Genomic DNA, 27,088 nt, shown 5'->3' with positions numbered 1-27,088 from the left:
ATTTTGTGGTGAACCAGCTGTAGCTTAGCAACAAGCAAGGGAGAGGTGGTGAGCACGAGAGTGATTGACAGCACTAAGACCCTCCTTCTGGCTCTGATTGGTTGTTTCTGACTTAGTCCTGTATTTCTGTGGCTAGTACTGGGAGAAGCCAGAGGAGTTAGATTGTTTTGTTGTTGTTGTTTTGTTTTGGGTTGTTTTTTTGTTTTTTTACAGATTACAAACAAACAAAAAGAAACATATTTTTTAATAAAAGTTACTACTGAAGTCTTAACAAGGGTCTTTTCATGCTTGAAATCCAATGGCAGGTGTTACTGGAGATGTCAGCATTTCACCATGTGTTAGTTCTGAGTTTAAACTAATTTACTATGCACTTTCAAGACAGTTTATGCTAGTTCTGATCAATCAGGTGGTGCATGGAGGAATTCTGGGCTGTCAGGAACTGATAACCTGCCTGAAGACCAGCGTTGCCACGGTTACCTTGAAAAAATACTGCAGTCTCCTGCATGTCACTCCAAATGAACATCTGGTGGTGGAAACTCCACCAGCCCAAAGAAATAAAAATCCTCCTTATTGTTAAACATGTCTTGTACAGCAAAGAATGAGTTGGAAACCACCATCATTTACCAAATTATCTGGCTAAACGCAAAACAAAGCAGCATATTGAAGCAAATGTTATTAGAATTTTACAATGCAGCCAGTTGCTGGGATCTGTACATGTATTATTCATGAGGCTGTACTTTGGCTGCCTAAAGTCCAGGCTCCAAACAAGCCAATTAAACAGAAAATAACAACAACAACAAAAAACACAAAAAAAAAAACCCTAATTTTTTTATGGCTCTTTAGTGTGAGCAAGTAAAATAAAAATGCAAAGTTTAAAATGCCCGTAGTAACAGTGATGCTCAAACCAGCTGAGAGTCACTGGGAATGTCTGCTGTATCACCTGCACTCTTATGAAGTTGGCCAGTCTCCTTCTCTCTAAGTGGAAGTGAGTCACTTCTCTATTTTTATCCCCACGAAGAAGAAGGAACCCCACCGGCTCCAGGAGGCCGTGCTCCTCAGGACGCATCGCTCAGCAAGAAGAGGGAGAGAAAGGGCTCCTCCCTGTGGCAAGGCTCCAGCTGTCCATTTCAAGGAGACGGTGAAAGACTTCTCCATAGCAACAGTCCAACATAGCAACGGTGTAGATGACTTCGGGGTGCCACTCGGGGAGTGTCTTGTGGTGCGCGAGCTGAAACACACAGATGGCGCTTTAAGAGACGGTAATTGTTAAAGGTTACTTTGTGACAAGGTAAAGTGCATGTGAAGTAAAAATGATGGCACCTGTTTCTGAGTCACACAGGGACATGCCTGTCAAGTTTTGGACTTGAGAATACGGCAAATGTCGCTGTCCGGTGGTACTGTCAAAGGAGGGAGGAGGGGAGAACAACGTAAGTGAGGGTATATACTACTGTAACAGCGGGGGAATGGCCTAACTAACGTGAGAGCGGAGGGGGCACAATACGGGGTATTTACTGGGAAAATAATAATACGAGAGGACGAGAGGGGGGTAAAAAACGAGAGTTTCCCAGTCAAAACGGGAGACTTGAAAGGTATGCCGCCAGGCAGAGGGCCAAAACCCGAGAGCCAGAAAGCGCTTCCTTCAAGCGTTCAAAGGCCCCACGTTGGAATAACAAAACCTCTTATTCCCTCTGACCAGGAACACCTCAACCAAGGAGTTTCACTCTTCATTTAAACTTTTCCCCATCATATACATCCAAGGCGCAATGAATCGTTTAAAGAGCAGAGCTTGAAATGAGGGCAGACAGAACAGAAGGCTTTCTTTATAGGTTGAAGTCGTAACAGGCAGCTGAAGTCCAATTTCACTCCAACAATGCGGCCCTTTGATCACGACATGCAGCGGATTCTGGGAGTCACCAGTTACTGTCCATCACTGCTGTACCGCCGAGCCGAGCCGAGCATCCTGGGACTGGAAATGAAGGGAAATGAGAAAAATGATGAAGGTATACGCCGGCAGATCAGCACTTACCCAAAGACGATAGTAGATCACTGTCACTCCAAACTCTGGGTACGGATTGTGTGTATATTTTACCTTTCAGTTCTTCTTTTTCTTTATCTGTAAATCGAGTCAAAAGGCCATCTGTCTTCTACTGGTTATTAGTTGAAAAGTCTTCAAATGTTCTTTAGGTCGGGAGGAGTGGCCAAAAGAAAACCACTGATAAAAATAAAGCGTTCAGACGTTGTGATTGATAAACTGACGGAAGTATTTTAAAATCTATTCTCTGAACTGCAGGGAGCCAGTGTTAGGACTTTAGAACAAAAACAAAAAGTGTTTTTGTTATTAATTGTTAGTTAAATAATGTTTAGTTTTGTGCAGCTTTTATTAGTTGTTGTAATTTTAGTTTTTTTCAGGTTAACTTTTAGGTGCAGAATTCAAAACGGTCAAAGTGTTGTTTTGTGATCATTTATACATTGATTGGGTTTCAGGATGTTTTAGTACAATATAGTTCCAGTTAGTTACAGTTTTTCCATATTAAGTACCGTTTTTATTTTATTTCAGTTAAACTCGTTTTTCAATTTTAGTTTTCATTATTTCGTTCATTTTCATTAACTAATAACCTCGATGATTCTCAGGGTCTGAGAATTTCTTTAAAGAAGGACAAATTTTCACTCTTTAATTTACAGTGAAGTTGTGGCTCCTGCTGTTTCTCCTGACAGAGCAACACATTCTGACTCTTTACTCGTCATTGTGTGGAGTAACATTCTGAGCGCTTCATCTTTAAAAACAAAACAAAAAACATTATCTTTACTCAACAACTAACAATTTAGAAAACATCAAACTAAAATTTCTATAAGCCTTCATGGGGTGTGTTCTCTAAAAGCAGAATATTAATGATTGGTGATTAACATTTGTGAATATTAGCCTAAAATATGAACCATCAGTGTAAAATCCAGCCAGACGGATTAGGAACTTCTCCCCACCGAGAGTCAATGAATCATTTAAAATGTGGATTTTAAATGAACTCAGATGGAGAATCATTTCTGTTAAATATCACTGGGTTGCAGGGAAACTTTGGACATTAGGCAGCTGCAGATAATTTCCACTCTGCTAGGTGATGCTGAACATCTTGAATTGCACTTTATACTTGCTGATGGCAGCAATAAAGTCAGTTCTGAAATGGAACATTAGGGACTCTTTCTCTTTCTGTGCAGGCATTCGGTGGAAATCAACATTAGTCCATCAGCTCCACATTTGGGAGCCGGGTGGATGTGTTTATGTGGAAACAAGTGTCGGAGATGGAGCTGGTGGGGTTAAAGATGTGAAGCTTATTATTGGCGGGGGGGGGGGGGCCAAAACGGACGGGATGGGAAACGAGCAAATCAGCCAGACAGCTCAGGTTAAGGACTTCAGAGAGAGACATAATTAGAGAGGCGAGGCTGGGAGACGGAGATAATGATAAAGAAAAGAGGTTTATATAGCCTGGAAAAACTAATGCGGTTAACTTAGTCAAGCCAATATTTAAAATGTGTAATCTTTAGCACAGAAAAGAAACTAATAAAACTAATCTTAAAGTACGTAACTTTTATAGAAAAAAATAGAGGTTTTTGGGGGGGGGTTGGCATTTTTGTTAAAACTTACTATGTCGTGACAGTTTAATATGAGACAGATAATGTATCTTCTGTGCCTTCTCCCTGTCTACTTCACCGCTCAGGCAGAAACAACCAATCAGAACCAGGAGGAGGGTCTTAGTGCTGTCAATCACCCTCGTGTAAGCGCTGATCACAGTTCTCTGCTATGCTATGGCTAACCAATATTATATCAACTTTCCCCACCATTTCAAATTTGTGAAAAAAATGACCACATCGCACCCATATCCTCCTCTTCATCACTGTCACATACATAAATACCACATGACCCCTCCTTAAAAAAAATTTGGTATATTTCCAGGCACTTAGTGTCATTTTATAGCACAATGAAGTTACTGTGTTACCTTCAGTTGTTATAAAAATGCTGTATATATCAAAGATTACTTTGAATTTAAGTCTTAAAATTGAGCCTCTGTGTCTTTACACCGTGTTTCAAATTATTATGCAAGTGATATTTCCTCAGATTTTCCTAAATGGTCAATGCAAATGATGGTCAGTATAATTTTCAAGTCATGAACTATTACAGTATAAATCTAATTTTACTGAACAAAGCTCCCCAGGAGAACAGTATTTTCTTCAAAACTAAAATACTCCAAATGCAAAATGTTCCAAATTATTATGCACAGCAGATTTTCTAAACATTTTATGGATTATAAAGAACTGCAAACGGTCATTCTTTGAATGTGCAGCATTAAGTGTTCACATGTACTAAAATCTTCATGTACAGCAGGGCCCACTGAGACCGTTTCTGCTTGTGAGCTCTGGTTAGGGGCCCAATAGTAGGTTCATGCACCTCAAGCCTCTGGAGGATCCTCCACCTTGAGGTTCCAGAGGCTCCAGCAGCTTCAAATAACTGTTTGCTGCTTTGTAAAGGCATTTTAACAGCTGCTCTCTTAATCCTGTGAATTTGTCTAACAGAAACCTTCCTCATTCTGCCTTTATCTGTACAAACCCAACTTTGTTCTGAATCAGCCACAAATCTCTTCACTGTACGATAATGTTTCAGTTTTTGTTAAATATCTAATGTTTTCATATCTTGTCATACAGCACTACACTATCTGATCATTTTCGTCAGCAGAGATCCTTTCTCTTGAAACCTGTGGCCTGTTTAATAATGTGGAACATCCTTCTTCAGTAGATTTCCTTTAATTGAGCTGACCAGACAAACTAATCAACCAGCTCTCTGAAATTAATCATAGTGATTCAAAGAGCCCTGACACACAATACCATCTATAAATGTAATAGCACAACAAAAAGTTTAATCTTTATGACACTTAAATCCAATTTGCATAATAATTTGGAACATGGTGTAAGAAGCTTTTACTAACAAAATAACTCTTTATGTCTCTCTGCCTTTAGCTGAATGGTTGCCACGGGAGATTAAAGGGTTTCTCAAACATGCATAAAAGAATCATTCCAATGACAGATTCTTATCACTTATTACTGTGACAATGTTTTTGATAATAAGATGTAATAAGATGTAATGCTCAAAACAGCTTATCTTGAGCTTTACACTGTCCCTTTAAGAAATGGCTGATCCTGATGTTAGTGCTGACACAGTGTCCATCCCTACTGCTGATGTTTGGAATGTGAAACAAATCAAATCATCTCTGTGTATTAATGCAGTTCTTTAGGTATATTTTTTCACTGTGTTCTCATTTTTTTATCCATATTCTCTGGTAAACTCTCAGTACAATTAACCAAATACCAAACAGATTTTTTTGAAGCATACGTTCTTCACACGGGCATCAGTAGGCTTAACTGAAGGCCTTTTTTTGTTTGTTTGTTTTTATGAAGGTTCAAATTAATATCTCCAACGTTAACATTTGAATTACGCTGCACAAAACGTGTGTCATTCTCTCCATCCCAGCTGTCACTGGATGCTAATTATGGGACACATCCGATTTGATAAACGGCTCAGACAAACACCTGAGCCATATTTCATGCATGAGCACAAACTGAAATGGTTAGCCGCTGCGAGAAAGTTACTACTGTAACATCTTACCTTCAAGAGACGCATAAAATCAAAAGAGTTCACAAAAAAAGCCCCTAATGTCTCCCATCCATTTGGTGAGTTGAGGATGTGTGATTGTTTCTGGCATCATTTCTGTCCATTAGCATGAAGAGCTCCCTCGTGTTCCTGTGGATGTGTACATGCTGGATGTGATGTGAACCGCTGCTGCTGGATAACCTCTTTGTTTGAGACCTGACGGCTCCCACCGTCAGATGCAGACAGTGACAGCAGGAAGAGAAAAAAGGAAACCAGAGCTTTTCCACGCAAACAATAAATGCGCTCACTTGAAGTGAAAACGTCTCTTTGAAAGCTAATCGGTTTGAGGTTGAGAAACTCGACAGAGCATGCTGTTGGAAGTCAAACCCAGCACTCGCAGGCCTGATGGTATCGCGTTCTCTGAACATTATCAAGCAGAAGTAAAAATCTAAGAAACCTACATTTAATTATGTCCTTGGAGCCGCAGCGTCAAGCCGTCTTTCTTTCTCAAAACATGAAAATGCGACGGTACCAAAGCTGTCTTAAATCTCTCTTGGCGAATAGATTTGATTAAATGTGGAAGTACGGATCAGTAAAATCATTCGCAGTGAAACACGAGCCTGGACTTCAAACTAACACTTCGTTCTTTCAGGGAATGGAAACGAAAGAGATTCTGTAGGCTTTTGCAATTTTGCCTACATTTTTTGGGGGGGATTGAACAGATTCTAATGATCAGATCTGACTTTCAGAAATACAGTCACCACCACTCGTCTCCCAGTCTGCTTAATGTTTGCTGGCTCTGCTCTGCCCTCAGGCTGCTTGTCTGGATTTACAATTGTTTCCTCTTAATTGGTAAAAAAAAAAAAAAATGAGTGTACATTATTAAGTATGTACTCATTAAATATGTACATCATTTAAATATATACATTATTTAGTGTACATATTTAATGAGTGTAGATTACCTTATGTACACTCTTTATTTTATTTTGCATGAGAGGAAATTAAATTTAGTATTATAAGTATTATTTAAATGTATCAGCAAAAGCTAAGACAGGAAGATCATTTTAAAATCTTTAGACTTTTATTTTCTCTAGTTTCTGTAAAAAACATGTTTTGTTAGTTACTTCTTAGTTACTAACAAAACATGTGTGTCTAGTTTTTACATGTTTTACAAATATGGGACTTCATAAATGCTTGGCAATCAGACAAGTTTTAATTTGCACTCAACTTAAAACTGAAGTTATTATTTCTGGACCTAAAGAGGAACGATCTAGAGTCACTGCTCAGCTTCCGTTATTACAACTAAAACCAGCGATCAGGCCTGAAACCTGGGAGTAGTGATGGACTCTGACCTGAACCTTCAGAGCCACATGAAGACAGTCACAAATTTATTTATTTTATTACAAAATTATTTTTAGTCGCATTGATTATTGCAACAGCGTCTTCACAGGTCTGTCCAACAAATCAATCAAACAGCTGCAGCTGATCCAGAATGCTGCTGCTGGCATTCTCACTAAAACCAGGAAGATAGAGCACATAACACCAATTTTAAAGTCCCTCCACTGGCTCCCTGTAGCTCAAAGAATAGACTTTAAAATACTGTTGTTAGTTTATAAATCACTGAACAGCTTAGCACCACAATACATTAAAGATCTGCTGTTGTTGTATCAACCCTCCAGAACCTCTCAGGTCTTCTGGTTCTGGTTCTGCTCTGCATCCCCAGAACCAGAGCCAAATGAGGAGAAGCAACATTCAGCATCTAGCACCACAAATCTGGACCAAACTTCCAGAAAACTGTAAAACAGCTGAAACACTGAGTGCCTTTAAATCTCGACTAAAAATCCACCTGTTTAGAGTTTATTTGAAACGTGATCAATTACGAATTTAATGATGGAACTTGACTTAATGTAATGCTTTGATTGTTGATCCTATGTTGCATGACTTTGTGTTTGTTATGATGTAAAGCACTTTGAAATGCCTTGCTGCTGAAATGTGCTATACAAAGAAAATTTGATTGTTTGATAAAAATCATTTGCAGTATTATATAAAATCAACTTTTTTGAGCTTTACACTATCTCATCAAAAACATACCTGGAGTGCTGCTTTGATTATTTCATGCATGTTTGAGAAATCCTGTAATCTCCCATGGCAACCATTCAGTTGTGCAAAACGCCTGGATGGACCTAGCCCCGCCTTCGAGGATGAAGCTCCTCCTCAAAGCTGCAGTTGTGACGACTTCCTGAAGGCAGAGATTCAGAAAGAGCAGGAGGTTTTAAAGAGACAGGGGCTCAATTTCAAGGCGTTAAATAAAAAAGTCAAATGTGTTTTAAATCGAATTTGATATTTGTAGCATTTTTTGTCAGTTGAAGGTACCATGTGCTATAAAATCCCACTAAATGCCTTGAAAATGCATAATACTGACCCTAAAAGGGAGGGAGGAAATGACTGATCAGATTATAAAACAATAGATAGAAAAAACCTGAATTTGACTCTACTTCGTTATCAAAGAGGAAAAATTTGTTGGAAATCTGTTGGAAAATTTGTGGTTACAGCGTCTTGTGTTTTGGAAGAACTACCTCTAAATGTTGTCTTAGTTTTTGCCCTTTAAGATGTGAGAAACATTGCATGGGAGTTCTTCTGTCTCTGTTCTGCTTTTGTTTCGAAGGCATCACAAGAAACGTTCTCTGTGATTTCCCTTTGCCGTGGTGAGAAATGCCTTCACAAATTACATCAGCAAAGGAAAAACGTAGAAATCCAAGCTCTTGGATTCCTGCCACAAAGATTTCTCTTTCTAGCTGTGAAAAAGCTCTGAAGCATCTTTTTAAATAAAAAGCTGTTTACTTTGAAGTCAGGCTGGGCTCAAACACTGCGGCATCTCAGGGATGCGTGACGGTTTCTCCTTGACGGATTACTGATGATGACTCACGTGTGACGACCAGGATCTCCAGATGAGGGCAGTGTTTGAGACTCAAATCTAATCAAATTAATTTAAAGGGAAAAAATCCCATTGTAAACGAGTTTTGCATTTGAAATGTTTGCTTATAGAAATATTCTGCTGACATGAAAGACGGGGCTCCATTATTGTTTCATTTTATTTCTTGGACAAGATCCTCTAAATCAAGCTATTGGTTACATATCTGAAAGACATTTCCAAGTATAACTAAATAATTTTATTACACTCTGTATGGAATGAAAGAAAAAAAATGTGTTTGCATTCAAAGCAGAAGACCATATCATAAATCACAGCATGTGCACGCGGTTATGTCACAAGCCCAGAAAGAATTCATGCTTAAAAATGCCTTCAAATTTAGTTTGAAAAATATAATTTTTTTTATGACCAAAGTTTTAAGACCAGCAGTAACACAGCTATGTGTTCACTCAGCTGCTTTAGTTTTGATGGTGGCAGTTTGGACTGAGCCCAGGCTGCTCCGAAGGAGAGATCAGATAAAACGCAGTTCAATGCAAATATAATAAAAGTTAAAGCAGCTGAAACTTTCATAAGAATTTTTTTTTTTTGACAGATTTTTTGACGCTGTCACTAATTCTCAACAGTACGGTATGAGACAGATATCTGTGGAAAAAAATCAAGCTCTCTGCTTTCTCCTAGCGCTAACTAAAAACAGCCAATCAGAGCCAGGAGGCGGATCTTAGCGCTGTCAATCACCCCTGTTTTCCTCCTCTTGTTGTCTGCTATGCTGCAGCTAGCAGAGCCTGTTGTGAATGCTAAGGCCGGTGAGCATAGCCAAACAGTTTGTCTGAAACAGGAAGTTATTTAGAATAAATGTGGAAGTGTAATAATATTTATATATTTGCAAGATTTTTTCATTCCTCTTCCAAAATTTGAGTGTATTTAAAATGTTTTTGAGAGCAAAACTTGCCTAATAAAGCAGATTTTTACATCAGCACAATTTGATTTTATTACACTTTACAGAAATGTAGAAACTGTAATTTATTTTCTATTCACATCACTAAAAATTCTTTACAATTTCAAAATTAATATTAACTCTTCATATGCAGAACATTGAAGAACACACTGGCTTGTTGTTGAAGTATTTGTGTCATTTAGGGCTGTCGTAAACGAATATTTTAGAGTTTTAAATTGTCTTTAAAACTGTCAATAATTGAAGAATTAGGTCAACATTTTTTTATACCTACTGTAACTTTGCATTTTGACAACTTTTAATGCCTGACGATTTACGGATGTTTTAAATAAACCTTAATGAACAAACTGATATTTTCTCCAAGATATTAACTGCTTCACATTTTCTTCAGTTTAAAAATAGTTGTTTGTTTTCTAAAACTTAACTGTAGAATTGAACCATTGACAGCATGAAAAGTTGTAAATGGACAAGTATTCTGTTTAAAAAGCCAAATAAATTAATTTAAAATGGATTTTAAATCCATAAAATCTGTTTCATTCAGCTACAAATGAAAGAACATGATTCAAAATTCTTCCAAAAGAAAATTGACATTTGACTGTTAAACAGATTACAAAAAGATGGCAAAATGTTCCTCAACAATGTCTGAAACTTTTGCTGAATAGAACTGGACTTTCATTTTTTTATAAATGTCATTTTACGCCACATTTAGCCTCCTGACTAGGGAATAAAATAAAAATCCTAGTAACTCAACAGGTTGAAGGTTATGATAGAAACACAGAACACAGCTCAGATTTTTTAAATATTTTTTTTTACTATTTTAAAGTAAAAGAAAAAAAAACCTGATTTGGACAAAAATGTTTACAAAAATTACATAGTTAAAAACAAAACTGAACCAATCCCTCTCAATGTTTCCGTGTTATGGTGGACAGTTTTATTCAGACTGTCACCTTTGAAGTGAAATCTTAAAGCTCCTGAACTGGGACTTCAGGGAGAAACATCTTCTTCCATGAAACTCTGAGTCTGTAACAGGGGAACCGGAACCCGGAAGACCTGGGTTCTTATAGCAGACATGAGTCCAGTGAGTCTCTGGAAATAAAACGTTAAGTTTTATTTACCCTACTCCCCCCAGCTCTCAGTCCTTGTACTCTGTGTATTTCTTGGCCGAGCCGTGCACCTTGCTAGCGGGATATTTGAGTCGGTTCAGCGCCATCTTGCGCAGCACCGCTTGGGGAAGGTCCACGCGGCACTTCTCGGCCAGCTCCACCAGGTAGATGAGCACGTCGCTCAGCTCGTGCGCCAGCTGCTCCCGCTCGGACTCGGTCCAGTCCGGCAGACCCTCCGCCACCTCTCCCCGCCACTGGAAGAGCTCCGCCACCTCGCCCACCTCTCCCACCATGGCCAGGAGCAGATTGCGGGGCTGGTGGAACTTATTCCAGTCGCGCTCGTCCGTGAAGTCGGCCTGCATCCTGCGGATGTCCTCTATGCTGGGCTCCGGGCTGAAGGTGAACTTCTGCGGGCTGACCGCTGCTGCTGCTCCCTTGGAACGGGACTCAGCCTCCGAGCCTCCTCCGTGCCCCGCTGAGGGCTCCTCCCGGCACCCGTTTGAGAACACGACCATGTCGTCTTTCAGTCCTCGGGAGTCTTTTCCACTACTTGCCATCATGTTTTAAGGGCTTGTGTTTGTTTCCGTGCCTGAAAATAATGTGACAATGGCTGGAAACAACAACCCGCTCCTAATATTTCTAGCAGGTGAAGAAGTCCCGCCAGTCGGTATAGCGGAAATGACGCGTTCTGAACGGAAGCTAGGGCTCGTTTAAAGCTCCCCTTTAGCTGCTGGGGCTTGTAGTATTAAGCAGCAGCATCGCTCTGTTTAACGGTGAAGGTCACTTTTAAAGTACTACAACTCCCATGAGCATCAGAGCGACTGGGCCATCATGGCCGCCTCCAGTATAGCGGCCAGGGAGCTGCTTCATAACATCAAATTAATACCTTATTATCAAAAATCTTCCTCTTTGTTTAGCAGACGGATCAGCACGTCTAAGCTTCAATGCAGCAGTCAGCCTCCGGAGAAAAGGTGAACTCCTTTCTTTACTAATCTCTACTGTTTCGATGTCATGGTGAGTGTGAAAGTGGGAAAGATCCAGTGTAATGCAAGCAAAAATACAAACCATTCAAACGTTCACCGTTTCCGGGGTTCAGCATAGTATTTATGAACAGTCAGTGTCTTCTCTGTGGTAAACAATTGTGAAGCTGGATGTACTTAGGTGTATGAAGTAAAATAACATTTTCACAGTCAAGCTAACATTTAGAAATTCTCCTGACTGAACCTTTGCCATCTCAAACAACTTTGAAAGAACTCCGGTGCATGCAGCAAGCTGTAATACAAAACACTTGTGCAAAAAAAATTATGACCTGCCATAAATAAATAATGAAAAGTGTTAAAGTCTTACTACATTGGGTTCATAGTAGATCTGTCATGATAACTTATTTTGCTGGATGATAAATTGGCCCAGAAAGTTTTGCGATAAACTTAAATTGACCATTCTCATCTGACATGATAATGACATAATGGTACAAGTTTGTCTCCTCAAAGACTAATAAACTGTTATTTTGTAAAGAACGAAAATAAATATAAAAAAATACATCAACCAAAATCCATAAGTATATAGGAAATTAAAAACCATACAAAACCGGACCCTTCAATAAAATGTATTATTTAGCCTCTATAAACAAAAATTCCTTTAAAAGAAATGGAATTGATTAATTGATTAACTGACTAATTGCTTATTGCGACAGGTTTATTTTATGGCAAGCAAAACGCAGATAACGATTAGCCTGTTGAGCTGCTGGAAGAAAAATATATCCATCTCAAGACGTTTTATTGAAAACACCTGATGTTTTGGTATTAAAATAGCCTTGTTGCCTCAAAAAGCATTGGAAGGCTTTATGCTACTTCACACAACTAGTGTCAGCAAATGTGTCTCATACATGGAGAGCCTGTTTAAATAATTAAGTAACATTTATTGCAGATCAAGCAGCTCTTTGAAAAACAAACAGAAGGAGAATGTGGTCCGGAGAAGACATGTTCTAATGTTCACTGTGTTCCTTCTGCCACGGACATCTCTGTCATCCGCTTCTCTCTTGTGTGTGTTTGGTACCTCAGCGCTCCGCAGCAGCTGGTTGGAGTGGTCGGCTTGGAAATCCACGCGCAGATTAGCTCCAACACCAAACTGTTCTCCGGCTCCTCGGTTCAGTTTTTAGCTCCTCCAAACTCCTCGGTTTCGTTCTTTGACGCGTCTTTGCCCGGAACTCTTCCTGTGAGTCATATTATTTAGCATATTCATATCAAATTTAACCTGTTCATAATCTTTTTTTTTTTTTTGCTTGTTCTAGAAGAATGCTAATGTTGCCATGTGTTCCCAGGTCCTCAACAGGCGATGCGTTGAAGCAGCAGTGATGACCGGACTGGCTCTCAACTGCACCATAAACAAGAAGTCAGTCTTCGACAGGAAACACTACTTTTATGCCGACCTTCCTGTGAGTGTGTGTTCTCCGTGTTCTGCAAAATATTTGTGATTCGTAGGTAGAAAGGTGTTACCACAGGAGGCAGAAAGTCATCATTTGTCTGGATTTGTTTGCATGAATACATATTTGGCTTCAACTGTTAAAGGAGACCTATTACACAAAATTCACATTATGCATATTTTTATACCTCCATTTGGATCTCAGCTGCTTCTAAACACAACCCAAGCACTTAAAAAAAACAAACAAACACCCAGCCGTTTGTTAGCAATAAAAACATTGTTTTGGTGTCTGGAAAATGAGCCATTTCGAAGTTACATGTGACAGGCAGTGCACTGTTACCTAGCAACCCACGCAGAGCTCCAGCACCCTTGCTCTGCTGGTTTTATGCATTGTACAGTGGCTGCTGGTAAAGACACGTTTTGTTGTTGACCTGCCATCCAGAACCTCTTGCTGGTTGTGTAGGAGGCTCTACTTCTGCTTATCAAAGATGTACGGTTATACAATTGCGCATCTGCTTACAGCCATTGTCACCTGCGAGTGTGAACTTTGAGTTAAGGGGCGTGGCCAGCAGGAGCTTATTTGGATTTAAAGTGACAGAGGCCCTGAAACAGCTCAAAATAAGTTGAACTGAGCAGACTAAAATCTCTAAGAATCATTTTGTGCAAAAAATTTAATAAATATGTTTCGTATCGCACATAGACCAATCCCTGTTCAAGAGAACATAGTTGATCACCTTTCAATGAAAGAAAATGAGCTTTTAAGTTTCAAACATGAACCATTTTTATTTAGCAGCTTGTTTCCTTTAGTCCTCATCTTCTATAGTTGCCTGTCTAGTCTGGAAAAAATGACACCCTGAGAACCTTTTTATTACATATTTGAAAATATGGAGATTGTATACTATTTTAAACATTGCAAGAAAATTACTTATTGTAATTAAAATAAATTATTAAAACTGAAAAAATAATCTCCATAAAACCTGTAAAAAAAGAAAAGGTATGTTAAGGAATAAATTAGGACAGCCCAAAGGTGTCCTAACCACGGAAACATAAAATGTTACCAAGTATTTTTATCTATTTCTAGTGCAAATACCTTAGTTCACATGAAATAAGACAAAACAAACTTACCAGTAACTTTTCAGAAAAAAATAGGAGTTTATTTTAATTCATTAATTCCTTAGTACTGATGGAAAATTACTAGTTTTGAGCCAAATATTCCGTCATAGGAACGAGATATTTTTTCCATTATACTCTCCGGTCAGACGCCTCACCGTTCTCCTGCTGCTTGTCCTCATTTTCTCTGTCCAAAGCGAGCCGCTTGCACAGTGATCTTTCCCAGCCTCCCCGGACCTGGGGCTAATTTTCCTGGCATTATGTGTGACATTTTAAGGAAAAGATTAAATGTCACGGTTGCCCCCACAGAGACCTCTCCTAAAATTTATAGAAATTCTAAGACAGGAGGTGCTAAAGAGTTTAGCATTTTAAATCGGCAAAGTCTGTCCAAGCCTACTAAAAAGGATTATGGACGGCTCAGAGATAATAAGGACGATTGTTAATCAAAGATGTCTTCTGCTATTTTAATAAGACTGTCTGGAGGAGGAGTGTAATGGTGAGAAAACCGTCATATCAAAATTAGCTGCAACTTATTGTATTTTCACTGTTCGTATTGCAAGATGTTTAATACAAAGAAAAAAATTGTCCAGCTTCATTTCAAATGAATATAAATGAATGAAAATTTAAATAAAGGAAAAATAAAACAGAGACTTAAATAATGATAATAAAATTATATTTAGTTATTTTCCATCTCATGTAAAACAGGTCTTCGAGTCATTTGAATCTGTTTGGATTGTATTAATATCCATTAAGAAATGTAATCCAGAGATTCCATCTATGATCTAAACCCACTGATTTTTCAAAGTTGCAGGGGCAATACAAAAGTAAAAAAAAAAATTTATTAGTCAAGCAAATTGACTGTATTTTTTTATTATTATTTTAACTAAAAACAAACAGAAAAAACAATATTTAAACAACAATTTGACATCTTCCGTATTTATTTCTTCTATTTTTTGTCATTTTGTTTGTGACTTGTTAGCTTTGCATTGTGTTTGTCGAGGTTTAAAATTCAAAAATGTATAAGGAAAACATTAAACTGAGAGTTTTGTATAGTTGAATAGTAATTCAGAAATTAAGCCATGTGGCCTCACAAGTCTCACAATGTTCCAGATCTCAACAAAAACAATTGGAAGAAAAAAGAGCTGTCCTCCCCGTGATCCCACCTTCTCAACTCCTTCAGAATAGCCAGTAGCAATTAGCAAACACCTGGTGGAACTCCACATCTGTTTCTTCTTCTCAGTGCAACGCTGGTAAAAACATTGTTAAAGGGCTAATAGGGGAGCCATGTTGTGTATTAAAGAGACAGAGGACCAATTTCAAGGCGTTAAATTATGAATTCAAATTTTGTAAATGGAGCATTTTTATGACAACTCAAGGTAACGTAGTGACTTGATTATGCTATTAAAACGCCACTACATGCCTGGAAGACACATAATACTGCCCCTTAGCTGTACTTATGCACAGATATCAAATAAATGACTAATTCAGTACATTTATGTATGTGCTTAAAAAATATAGTTAGTGTAAAATATATAATAAAGAAACTGAAATCTGACAAAAACAACTATCTTGATCAAATATCTAAAAAATAAGCTGCAAAATTAATGTTATGAACCGGACACATTGTCACCGATACCCAATCTAGATATTTTGTTAAGCATCGGAACCGATACAGATATTAATATGGGACCGTACATGCTCCACCTACACAGTTTACCATGGTAACTGTTGGAGACAGTTAAATCAACAGAGAGCAGCATGGTGAATGCAGGTGCCAGAGCAGGAACTGCGTCATGTAGCTTCTGATCGGAGCCTGCAGGACGTGGAGGCTGCTGCGCTCAGCTGCTGCAGGAAGAGGACGTGATTGATGGCATCAGTCAGGAAGCTGCTGACTAACAACCTGCCTTCTATCTTCTCTCCCACCTTCTCTGTCTTTAGCATAAGTGTGATTAATGTTTAGTTCTTGTGATGCAGTTGCTATAGAAACATGGTAAATTCATTCTTAGGCCCACAGGAACAGAGAAACGCCTACAATACGAAAGGGCAGTATTATTTAGAATCAACTTTTTTAGCTTTACATCATGTCATAATGTTATTCTCTCATCAAAAACAAACCTGGAATGTTGCTTTGATTCTTTCATGAATTTTTGACAAACCTTTTAATCACCCATGGCAACCATTCAGCTGTGGAAAACGCCTGGGTGGACCTAGCACCGCCTTTGAGAGGCAGCTACTCCTCTAAGCTGCAGTTTCCAAGCTTCACAGGTTCCTTCTCACAGAGAAACCTCACTCAACTCCTTCAGACTAGCCAGCATCAATTAGCAAACACCTGGCTGAACTGTGCATCTGCTGAGCTCATTACTCGAGCCACTTCTCAGTGCAACGTTGGTTAAAAATCTTGTTCAGGGATCTAAAGACAAGGCAATCGTGTGAGAAAAGCAATGTGAGGCTGGGACAGGAAAGCACAATGGCTCAGTCAAAGTTCACACCAATAGAGAAACTGTGGGTAGAAATGTTTGACATCTCTGATGTCACCCAGCACCAGGACTAAAGGCAGCTTTTCTCCTCCAGGCTGGGTACCAGATCACACAGCAGCGCCGCCCTGTGGCGGTGGACGGAGTGCTCACCTACAGCTTCCTGGGAGGGAGGAAGAGGAGCCAGGTGATGAGGAAGAATGTGCACATCAAACAGATTCAGCTGGAACAAGACAGCGGCAAGAGTCTGCACGATGACGTCAACAGTCAGACCCTCATCGACCTCAACAGAGCAGGTTGGAGCACCACAGCGCCCCCTAGAATCTAAACATAAGTTTAGATTACATAAACTTATGTCTGTTTATGTAATCTAATCAACTTATTAGGCATATTTACAAAATCTAGCAAAACCGTAACCACTTAGGTTGCTAAATATAAAAGCAAAAGCTGAAAAGAATGAAATATGTGAAACATTTAATCCCCTATGAACAGAAATGTTCATACGGAAGTCCCGTCTGTGGGAGCTCTGGATTGGAAGGACTGTTAAAACTTGGCTACATGAAGTGATTTAACTCACGACAGAACCTCAAAATCAGCCTTTACCTTCAGGTGAAACTCAACGAGCTAGTCGTGTGTTTATATTTCAAAACAGAACCGCATAAAATACACTTTACATCCCACCACGGACTGTGTTTGGACCGATTCTCTTCCCTCTGGGGCAGCGCCGCCATCTTAGTTTCTGCTGCTTAAGGGTGACCAGTGGCGCCCTCTGCTGGGTGGCGGCCAAACTACAACACTAGCAGAAGGCCTAAGGGGACGTTGTTAGTTAATCTATTGGAACTCATTTTAATCTAATGAACCATTAATCGACAATTAATTGTAGGTTGATTAATTGTTAACATCAGTATTATAAATCCATAAAGAGTTTCTCAGTGATCTCTGTCAGAGATCAATACTTGGTGGATGTGAAACCCATCTGCCTGCTCCTGCCTCAGGTGTCGGTCTGATGGAGCTGGTGATGGAGCCCGACATGAGCTGTGGAGAGGAGGCCGCTGCAGCTGTCAGAGAGCTGCAGCTCATCCTGCAGGCGCTGGGTACCTGTCAGGGCAACATGTCAGGTATGGAACCGCTGGCTCTGTTGTCTCCCCTCCACTGCTTGCATTTTAATCACCGGCGTAACCACGCTGCCGTGCTTCTCTGCTGTTTGCGCAGAGGGCCAGCTGAGGGTTGACGCCAACGTGTCGGTGCACCGGCCAGGCGAGCCGCTGGGCACCAGGACGGAGGTGAAGAACATCAACAGCATAAGATACCTGGCCAGAGCTATAGGTGAGGACAGAGGAGGAGCTGGAAGTTGAACCCCCAACTGCTCAACCCCCAACTCCTTGATCTCTGCTACATTGCAGCTTTCACAGCCTTAGTTCTCTGGTGAAAGCTAAGGCTAGTTAGCATAGCCACAGATGAATGCAGATAAACAGTAAGTTGTTTTGCTGCCGTTATCAAATTTAGCAGTGAGTACACAAGATTGGCTGACAGCACCAAGCCCCTCCTCCTGGCTCTGATTGGTTGGTTTTGGTCGGGAGAGGTGCATGTCTTCAGACAGCAGTAGCAGCTCAGGTTGAAGGAGGAGGAGATCAATGTGTTACAGATTATCTGTCTCGTAGCATGCTGTCACAACATAGTGATAGTTTTAACAAATATGAAAAAAACATGTTTTTTTAAAAGTGACATACTGTAGCTATAGAGAAAATCAAAGTTCCTTCATTTCACCTATTAGAAAAAGTATTCTAAATTAAAAATAAAAAGTTAAAAGCAAAAATACAAGGATGTTGTTTTTTTATAGATTGAGATTTATGGAAAGTTTAGCAGAAATCTCAGTCAGTACATCTAAAATGTCATTAAAATATGAAATATTTAACACCTAGCTTGTTTTTGCTCGTATTCATGTAACTGTTCCTAGGCCTGTCACGGAAACACATTTTGCTGGATGACAAATTGTCCCAGAAGTTATTGCAATAACAATAACATTTTCTACTACTATAATGTTTATTAATAAGAGTAGAACACATTCTCAAGATCAATAAACTTTAGTTTAATGAACATTTAACACTGGAACTGGAAGACATTGTAAATATCCATAATAAACAAACAATACAACATAAATGACAAATAACATGAATGGGCTCTTTGCACCTCAGCTTCTGCGTTCGGGGAAAAGCGGCTCAATCGTTTCCGATCTATTGAAAAAGGCTCTTTCCACTGGGTGTTTGCAGGGCTTGTCCAAGGTAACAATTAATGATGAGCCTGCCTAACGTTCATACCCAGTTAGTGTGAGACCGTCTGACTTTTTCCCAGCTGCTCGCTGAAATAACGATCATAGTTTGAGCGACCGTGGACGGAGTTCCGCTTCCAGCTGACAGAACCAAAAGCAGCTGGACAGGTTCAGCTGCTGAATCAAGTTTCCTGTGCGTCGGTTGATGCATTTGTAGCCGGACCGTCTCTCGTGACAGAAGTCAGGGCCGCCGGGGCACGGCAGCAGGCGTTTGACGACTCTCGTTGTTCTGTCCAGACTTCGAGGTCCAGAGACAGACGGCGGTGGTGCGGAGAGGAGGAGCCGTGCTAAACGAGACCCGGGCGTACGACTCCAAGTCAGGGTAAGTGGATGAAGAAGCGGCGTCAGGATTCAGCCGTCAGCAGCAACGCAGAGCGACCGGGACGGCTGCCGGGTTCATTAGGCCTGGGCTCGGCTCGGGAGCAGCCGTGGTGGTAATGATGATGAATAGAGCCATTTGGACGGCGCTGTCGGCCCCCGTTATCTGTGAGCTATGCGCCGCTCCCAGAACGAGTCTGCTGCCTCACAGCTGAGCCCTCGCTCTTCTTCTGGGGCTCTGGCGGCCTCCCAGAAGCCCTTGCGTGCCAGAGGTTACATGGCGAAGCAGAGGGGTACACTTCACAGTTTGTGGCCCCTTTTGAAATTAAAATCAAATTTTAAATTTTAGAGAAACACTTTGTTTTGTAGCAAGCATTATCTTTGTTTCAAAAAATGTTTAAACTCAGGGAAAATCTCGCTCTAAAATATTTTTGTGAAATATTTCCTAGAGTGTTGATTTCTTCCCTGTGTGTCTTTGTCCCTCCAGGGAAACTGTTGCTATGCGGGACAAAGAAGGTCTTCAGGATTACAGGTGAGGTTGGATTTGTTGTCTCTGAAACAGATTCTCTCCACCTGGAGGCAGAGCTGCAGCAGCAGCAGCAACATGGATTCATCATCACACTGCAAAAACACAAAATCTCACCAGGATTTTTGGTCTAGTTTCTAATGCAAATATCTTAGTACACTTGATGAAATAAGACAAAACTAACTTACAAATAACTTTTCAGCTGGTTTTAGGTCAGTTATTCCCCAAATTGGTAGTGTTATGCAACATAGACATTTTTGTGCTTTATAACATGCTATAATGTTATCCCCTCAACAAAAAGATACCTGGAGTGTTGCTTTGATTCTTTTCTGCATGTTTGAGAAATCCTTTATTCTCCATGGCAACCATTCAGCTGTGCAAAACACCTGGGTGGACCTAGCCCCGCCTTTGAAGACAAAGCTCCTCCCCTGAGCTGCAGCTTCCACGCTTCTAAGCTTCCACCACTCAGAGCAGCCCTCCCCTGTGACTCCGCCTCTGAGCTCCTTCAGACTAGCCAGCCACAATTAGCAAACACTTGGTGGAGCTGGAGTCTGCTGAGCTCATTATTGGAGCTGCTTCTCACTGAAATGCTGGTAAAACGTTGTTAAAGGGCTAATAGAGGAGCCATGTTGTGATGACTTCCTGAAGGCGGAGTTTCAGAAGGAGCAGAAGTTTTTAAAGAGACAGAGACCTAGTTTCAAGGCATTAAATTAGGAAGTTACATTTCTTTTAAGTCGTATTTGATATTGTTGTGAGTAAATAATTTTAAGTTTTCCTTCTATCTCTTTTAGCTAGTTGCAAAGCTAAAGCTAAAGGAAATGACATGTTAGGAAACACCCTCAAAGCTAAGATTACAGGATATGAGACACTAGGAATGCCACCTCATACATCAAGAACTTAGCATGGAGGAGGATAATTCTCCACAATATATAAAGCATTTTTTATAACAACTGAAGTTAACATAGTTACTTAATTGTGCTATGAAATTATACTATGTGTCTGGAAAATACCTAATTCTGCCCCATTAAGAAATTATTAACTTAAAACTATCTCCTATTTGTTGCTGAAAAGTTGCCTGTAAATTAGTTTTGTCTTATTTCAAGCGCACTAAGATATTTACTCTAGAAACTAGAGCAAAAATACTTGGTAAGATTTTGTGTTCTTGCAGTGTAACAGCTGTGAGGCTGGTCAGGTCTAATTCTTGGTCCATGCAGGTGAAATGTGACAACAACCCAGTTTGTATCGCAGCAGAAGTTCAAATCACAACTTATTTTACTGTAATAAAAGAAGCAGTCAGAAGTTGTCCTCCTTCCCTCTAACCCTGAGAGACCTTCCCCCTCCACCTCCTGCAGGTTCATGCCGGAGCCCAACCTGCCCCCCCTGCTGGTGTTTGAGGATGAGGCGTCGCTGCCTGCGGGCGTGGAGGCGGGGGAGGCGGTGCTGCTGCGGACCCTGAGGACAAGGCTTCCCGAGCTGCCCAGCGTCAGGAGAGACAGGCTGGTGCAGACGTACGGCCTGCTGCCAGAGCACAGCTTCACTCTGGTGGTGAGTTCACACCGGCAGTCTGTCACTCTGCCACTAAATGGCAACGCTCCTGCTCAGCGATGAATGTGGTGCTGCTGTGCAGAATGAGGATGGCTTGATGGAGTACTTTGAGGCGGTGATGAAGGGGACCAGCAGGGATCCCAGGAAGGTGATTGGCTGGGTGACCAATGAGCTGCTGGGGCTCCTGAAGCAGCAGGACCTGAGCGTGAGCCGCAGGTCAGTTTATCACCAGAACACATAAAAACAGATGTTCACTAGAGTGGTGTGGAGTTCAATCAAATAAAGCAAGATGACATCAGTAAGAAAAATAAAAACATTAAATGGCTTGCAAAAGTATTCATACCCCTTGAACTTTTCTATATTTTGTCACATTACACACATAAGCAAAAGTATATTTAATGGGAATTTAATGTAAAAGAGCAACACAAAGTGGAATATAGTTGTGAAGCCGAATGAATATTATACACGATTCTGTAACAATACCTAAGACCTGTCTGGTTTTATATCTTGGTCTTTTGGAAAATGCTGTATTTTAAAATGACTGTTATTTGTTTAAAATTCTGCTGGTGGCCGAAAAGGTCATCACCAGGGGCCTCGTGCATAAAAGAGAGCGCAGTTTTCACACTAAAACTTGGCATACGGAAAAATTTAGAAAAGTGCGGCGCGCAAAAAATAATCGGATGCATGAAGCTGGAGGGGGGTGAATACTTTTGCATATGTGGAAAAGTTTAAGGGGTGTGAATACTTTTGTAAGCCGCTGGCATTGTACTGACTGAATAAGTTAAAGTTGTTTTTACATGTTTGACCAAGCTGGTGAAGCTATTGGTGTAGTTAAGTGTGCTGTATTAGTGGAGAGTTAGCAAATAAATTAGTGATTCAGTACATTTATGTCTGTGTGTAAAAAAAAAAAAAAAAAAAAAAATGTTTTTAGTCAACTCAGCTCTGCTTCTCTGCAATTGATCAATATCGGCCCACGCTAAACCTCAGATATCGGTATCGGGAGTGAAGAAAGTGGATCGGTGCATCGCCAGCAGTACCGTCAGAGACCTGGGTCCAGCTGCTGTGAGCGGTTCTTTAACGATGCTCCGCCTCCTCCCTGCAGCTGATAGAAACACTTCATTTCAGGCCTTTTCGTGTCTCAAAATACCATGATTGAAAGTGAAGGCGCAGATAAATCCCAGAGCAGAGCCAAATGACTTTCTCCGGGGGAATAAATGGGATCATTTTGTGTTTTCTAATTATTTGTGTCTGGCTCTGAGAAAGTCACCCTGACTGTCTGACAGGGAGAAAAGCTTCTTCCTGAGGACGAGTTCCTGGCTGGAATGAGCTGATTCTCCTCGTGTTGCGTCTAAACTTCAAACTAAAAGCCTTTGTGGTTGGTTTAGGTGGAAAATAGTTGCCATGGTTTCAGACTTTTATAATTACGCTTCCAAAATCACAGTCAGCTTTTGATGCCACTGGCTGTTTGAAATGACACCAGCTAATAAACTCTTCTAACATCAACATGTAAGAAACATAGAAACATGTAGCATTAATAGAGAGGAGGACTGATACGGTGATCATTTCTTTGGATAAAAAAGGTGATAAATAAAAGGTTTATTTACAGAATTTGAAGCCAAACCTGCCACTACCAGACTCCTGGGTAAGATAAGATTTACAGATAACATTTTTTTTTTTATCTTAAATGCAAAATGTTTATTTTTTTAAATAGTTTTGGTTTCATTACTGCTCTCAAAGTGTTGTTCTTTCAGCAAATGGGCTTTTTTTGAGTCTCCCTTCTAGATTTAACAATTAATAGTTGAAGTTTTCCAGTAATCTCTGTCCATTTTTGCTGGGATAATAACTTGTAATCCAAAGCTCTTTATTCCAACTTTCAACTTCATAAAGGTAAAAAAGAAAAAAAAATAGATACAAGTCAGAGCGGATCGTTTCAGGAAAATCCCAGATCTTCATCACCATTTTTTCTCCTCCCTTCAGTCTTGCGATCACCGTCTCTCTCTTTCTCTCTCTATTTCTGTCATGAATCCTCATCCATCTCTTCCAGTGTAATTAACTCAGACTCTGCGTTGCTTCCAGCCCAGTCCTTCCTGCCGCCCTGGCTGAGCTGCTGGAGCTGCAGGAAGCAGGATGCATCTCCTCCTCTGCTGCCAAACAGGTCAGTGTGCTGCGCCTCTCCTCCCCTCTGCCTCCTGCAGGTTTCTTCCTGTGTGTGTTCTCATTCTCACCTGCCGGCGCCCCCTGCTGCTCCCGTTCCTCTCCAGGTGTTCCAGGCGATGTGGAGGTCACCAGGCAAGGCAGCTCTGCAGATCATCCAGGAGCTTGACTTGGGGCTAGTTAGCGACACCGCCGACCTTCACCGAATCTGCCAGAAGGTCGTAGACTCACATCCAGACGAGGTCAGCGTGCGCTCGCATCTCTGAATCTCATATCATAAAGAGTCAGTAGATATGAGAATTCTATTTTCAGTATTTTTTTAACGTTCATTTTGATGGTTCTCTGGCTTTCAATGGGAAACCCAGAACTCAGTTTTTCAAAAATGGCTTGAAAATAAATCGATCGGATATATCGCGATGGACAAGTGATCAATAGCAGTGGATAATACGTTTGATAGTTTAATATTTTCACTGACGTCTGATACAGAACCGCAAAGCATTCTGGGGGATGTAAGCAGAGGGAAGGCTTCTCCACTCAGCTCCTTCAGACTAGCCAGCAGCAATTAGCAAATGCCTGCTGAGCTGATTATAGGAGCTACTTCTCAGTGCAACGCTGGTAAAAACGTTAAAGGGTTAATAGAGGAGCCATGTTTGACGACTTCCTGAAGGCGGAGTTTCAGAAAGAGCAGGAGCTTCTTAAAGAGACAGAGGCCCAATTTCAAGGCACTAAATGACCAATTCTATTTTATTTTAAGACATATTTGATACATACACAGTATTTTTAAAACAACTGAAGGTAACATAGTTGCTTCATTGTGCTATAAAATGATTCGATGTGCTTGGAAAACACATAATACCATCCCTTTAATACCCCGGGGAGTCGTCTGCCTGCTCGCTCTAAGTGCTTTGAGTTGCTGCCTGTCTGACAACAGGTGTACCTAATAAAGTGTCAGCTTGCTCTCTGTCTCTGTGAACAGTTTCTACACAAAACTGAAGGTTGACTTTTTGACTGAGTGAACTGTTTGATCGTTTCGTCGCGCTCACAAGTTGCTGAGCCGTGTGACATCAGAGGTCGCTTTTGTGTTCGCAGGTTCGAGCCGTCAGGAGCGGAAACCAGAAAGTTCTGAATAAGCTGATGGGTCTGGTTCAGAAAGAGACCAAAGGCAGAGCCGACCCGGTTCTGGTCAGGGAAATCCTCCAAGAGAAGACTTCATGACATCATCGTTTTCGTCACTGACTCTGAGCCAATCAGACGCTCTGAATTCAGCCTGCAGTTAGACAATAAAACCCACTTCCTGCTGGGTAAAATGCTAAAGCTTCATTGTACAGTAACACTATTGTTTTTATAAACAGGATGTGAATGTTAATAAATCAATAACATTTCTATATGTTATTTTTCTATCTGTGATGTTTTTGATTTAAGTAGAAACTAGTTTTTGTTCTCACAAAGTTCAGTCGGATCAGAACCTTTTATCTCAACTTCTAGTTTAGTGAGGCTTAAGAAGAAGGTTCACTCCATGCTGCAGCAGCCTGAGCACTGAGCGCCCTCTTGTGGGTGGAGCACGTTATGATTGTCAAACACTTGCACAAATCTTGTTAAATATTCATTTTCTCTTGACATGAAGCGCTCAGTGGTTCTGCGCAGCTCCTCTGGTTGATTTATATTTAATGTAAACAGAGTCCATCAGCCGCTGAGGGCAGCTGGAGTCTGTCGGCTGCTTCTGAGACAAGACCACAGAAATAAAAGGTGTGTGTTTCCTTCGCTGCAGATTTCACAGGATTTAGTTTTTAATAAATACACACTGTGGAAAGTATTTGCCCCCTCGATCAGACTTCTTCTGTCTTTGCTTTTCTGTCACAATTAAATGCCTTCAGTTCATCAAGCAAATTTTAACATCAGATGCATCCAGCAGTTTGAATCAGGATGTTATACAGTCGTCTTTGCCAGGTTGTACAATAATTCTCCAGTGTACACAAACAAATTCAGTCATCTTCATTCTTTGAAATGAATAATCTGACAGAAACGGTTCCTGGATCTTAGACGTCCACTACGGGCCAAAACTGCAGGAGCAAGTTAGTCAAATTATACAAATATGTCTAATTTGTATTACATGTTTACTATGATCACCTAGCTTACAATCTTCTTAATTTTAAAACCTCCCCTGGTTTTAAAATGACATATGCATAAAATATGTACTGAAGTTGTGAAAGTACAAATGTTCTCAACCCTTGAAGTATTTATTTATTCAGTACATGGTACACAGTCATATTCAATAAATCCTTTGTTAGATTAAAAGTACCTTTTGAAAATATCAAAGGATAAAAACGTGGACTTTTTATGAAGTCCACGTTTCTGTTTTTAGAAGTATTTTTTTCTTTATTGGTCTGATGTGATATAATTTATATATTGTGTTTTAATTAACCTCGAGCAGAAAATATAATTAACAGCGATAAACGCTTCCAAACATCTCTCTGAAAATGTCTGCAAGATATACAATTTAATGATTAAGGGATGTCAAATCCAAAACCTGCAATAGAAAAATGCTAACCGGATGGTTTTATACACCATCTAAAACACACAGTTTAAATTAAGACCAAGAATGAAGCTAATCACATGACATATTGATGAGGTTTGAATAAATTAACCTTCATGAGTCAAATTATGAAACTTCTTCTCCACAGGGTTCTTCTCTAGCCAATATTTTCCCAAAATGATCAACTTTTGGTTTATTTTCAAGCGTTTTGGAGCAGTTCGGCATCACAAGATGTTACCGTTAACGATTAAAACCTAGAAAAATGTCAACAATAAGCATTTATCTTAAAACCCCCTGGCGGTCTTAGCACAACGCTCAGGAGGAGTGTGGCAGATAACACGGTCGGACAGCAGGGAAGCCATGAGGGTGTTCAGTCAGTCTGTCAGTTCACAAAACCACAAAACAAATTAAGGAAAAGAAAAAAAAAAAGTAAAACAATTCTTGTAAAAACACTTGCGACCCTGACGGACCCACAGGCTGAAACACTTGCGGTGTCCAATGAGACCCGTCTCTTAGGACTGCAGGAGAGTTAAAAACAAAGGACTGATATTTTATCAAGACAAACATGGAAACTTGTTCTGATGAATTTTACTGTGTCTGTATACGGTCCGGTCTTCAGATTCATTTTGTTACTCAAAACAATTTTTAGTATGAAGATGCCATGTTTCCACGGCAGGCTTCCGTCTTCAACCAGCAGGTTGTGGTCGTATAATCTTTTCAACTTTCTTCATGTGGCTTTGTTCACTGCTTTGAAAAAAATATTTTATGCTTAAACAGCTTAAAGTGTCAAACTGAAGCCTTCCTTTTGACACAAGAAGTAGAGAAACTCCTTTTAGAATATCTAGAACAAACTTAGAAACTACTGTCAACTCAACAACCCAGAACAAGAATCAAACATTTAGTTGGTTCTCCATGTTGTACGAATCTAGAACTCAACACAGAACAACTGGAACCAAGGTTTAGTTTTGTACTTACTAATAGAATCAAACATGGAGAACCAACATCTAATTTTATCAGAACAAGAATCCAGAGAAACCCCTACTAGTTTATATGGAGTGT

The 27,088-nt window shown here is 40.2% G+C and overlaps 2 protein-coding genes across 2 annotated transcripts; one reads left to right on the top strand and one right to left on the bottom strand.

Moving 5' to 3' along the window:
* Positions 1-10,302: 10,302 nt before the first annotated feature.
* On the bottom strand, positions 10,303-11,302 carry dctpp1 (dCTP pyrophosphatase 1). Its single transcript, XM_032562527.1, has one exon. The coding sequence runs from the start codon at positions 11,177-11,179 to the stop codon at positions 10,649-10,651; it is 531 nt and encodes a 176-aa protein (XP_032418418.1). The 5' UTR covers positions 11,180-11,302; the 3' UTR covers positions 10,303-10,648.
* Positions 11,303-11,405: 103 nt separating this feature from the next.
* gatb (glutamyl-tRNA(Gln) amidotransferase, subunit B) lies at positions 11,406-25,309 on the top strand. Its single transcript, XM_032562526.1, has 13 exons — positions 11,406-11,590; positions 12,680-12,833; positions 12,940-13,053; positions 16,722-16,920; positions 17,620-17,742; positions 17,837-17,950; positions 19,191-19,275; positions 19,759-19,803; positions 21,150-21,342; positions 21,425-21,558; positions 23,419-23,497; positions 23,604-23,738; positions 24,586-25,309. Exons 1-13 carry the CDS (start codon positions 11,451-11,453, stop codon positions 24,709-24,711), a joined length of 1,641 nt encoding a protein of 546 aa, XP_032418417.1. The 5' UTR covers positions 11,406-11,450; the 3' UTR covers positions 24,712-25,309.
* Positions 25,310-27,088: the final 1,779 nt, after the last annotated feature.

Source organism: Xiphophorus hellerii, chromosome 5 (assembly GCF_003331165.1).
Source record: "Xiphophorus hellerii strain 12219 chromosome 5, Xiphophorus_hellerii-4.1, whole genome shotgun sequence".
NCBI classification, from domain to species: Eukaryota; Metazoa; Chordata; class Actinopteri; order Cyprinodontiformes; family Poeciliidae; genus Xiphophorus; species Xiphophorus hellerii.
Note: the sequence above shows the minus strand (reverse complement) of the source record. Positions and strands in the feature narration are given on the sequence as shown.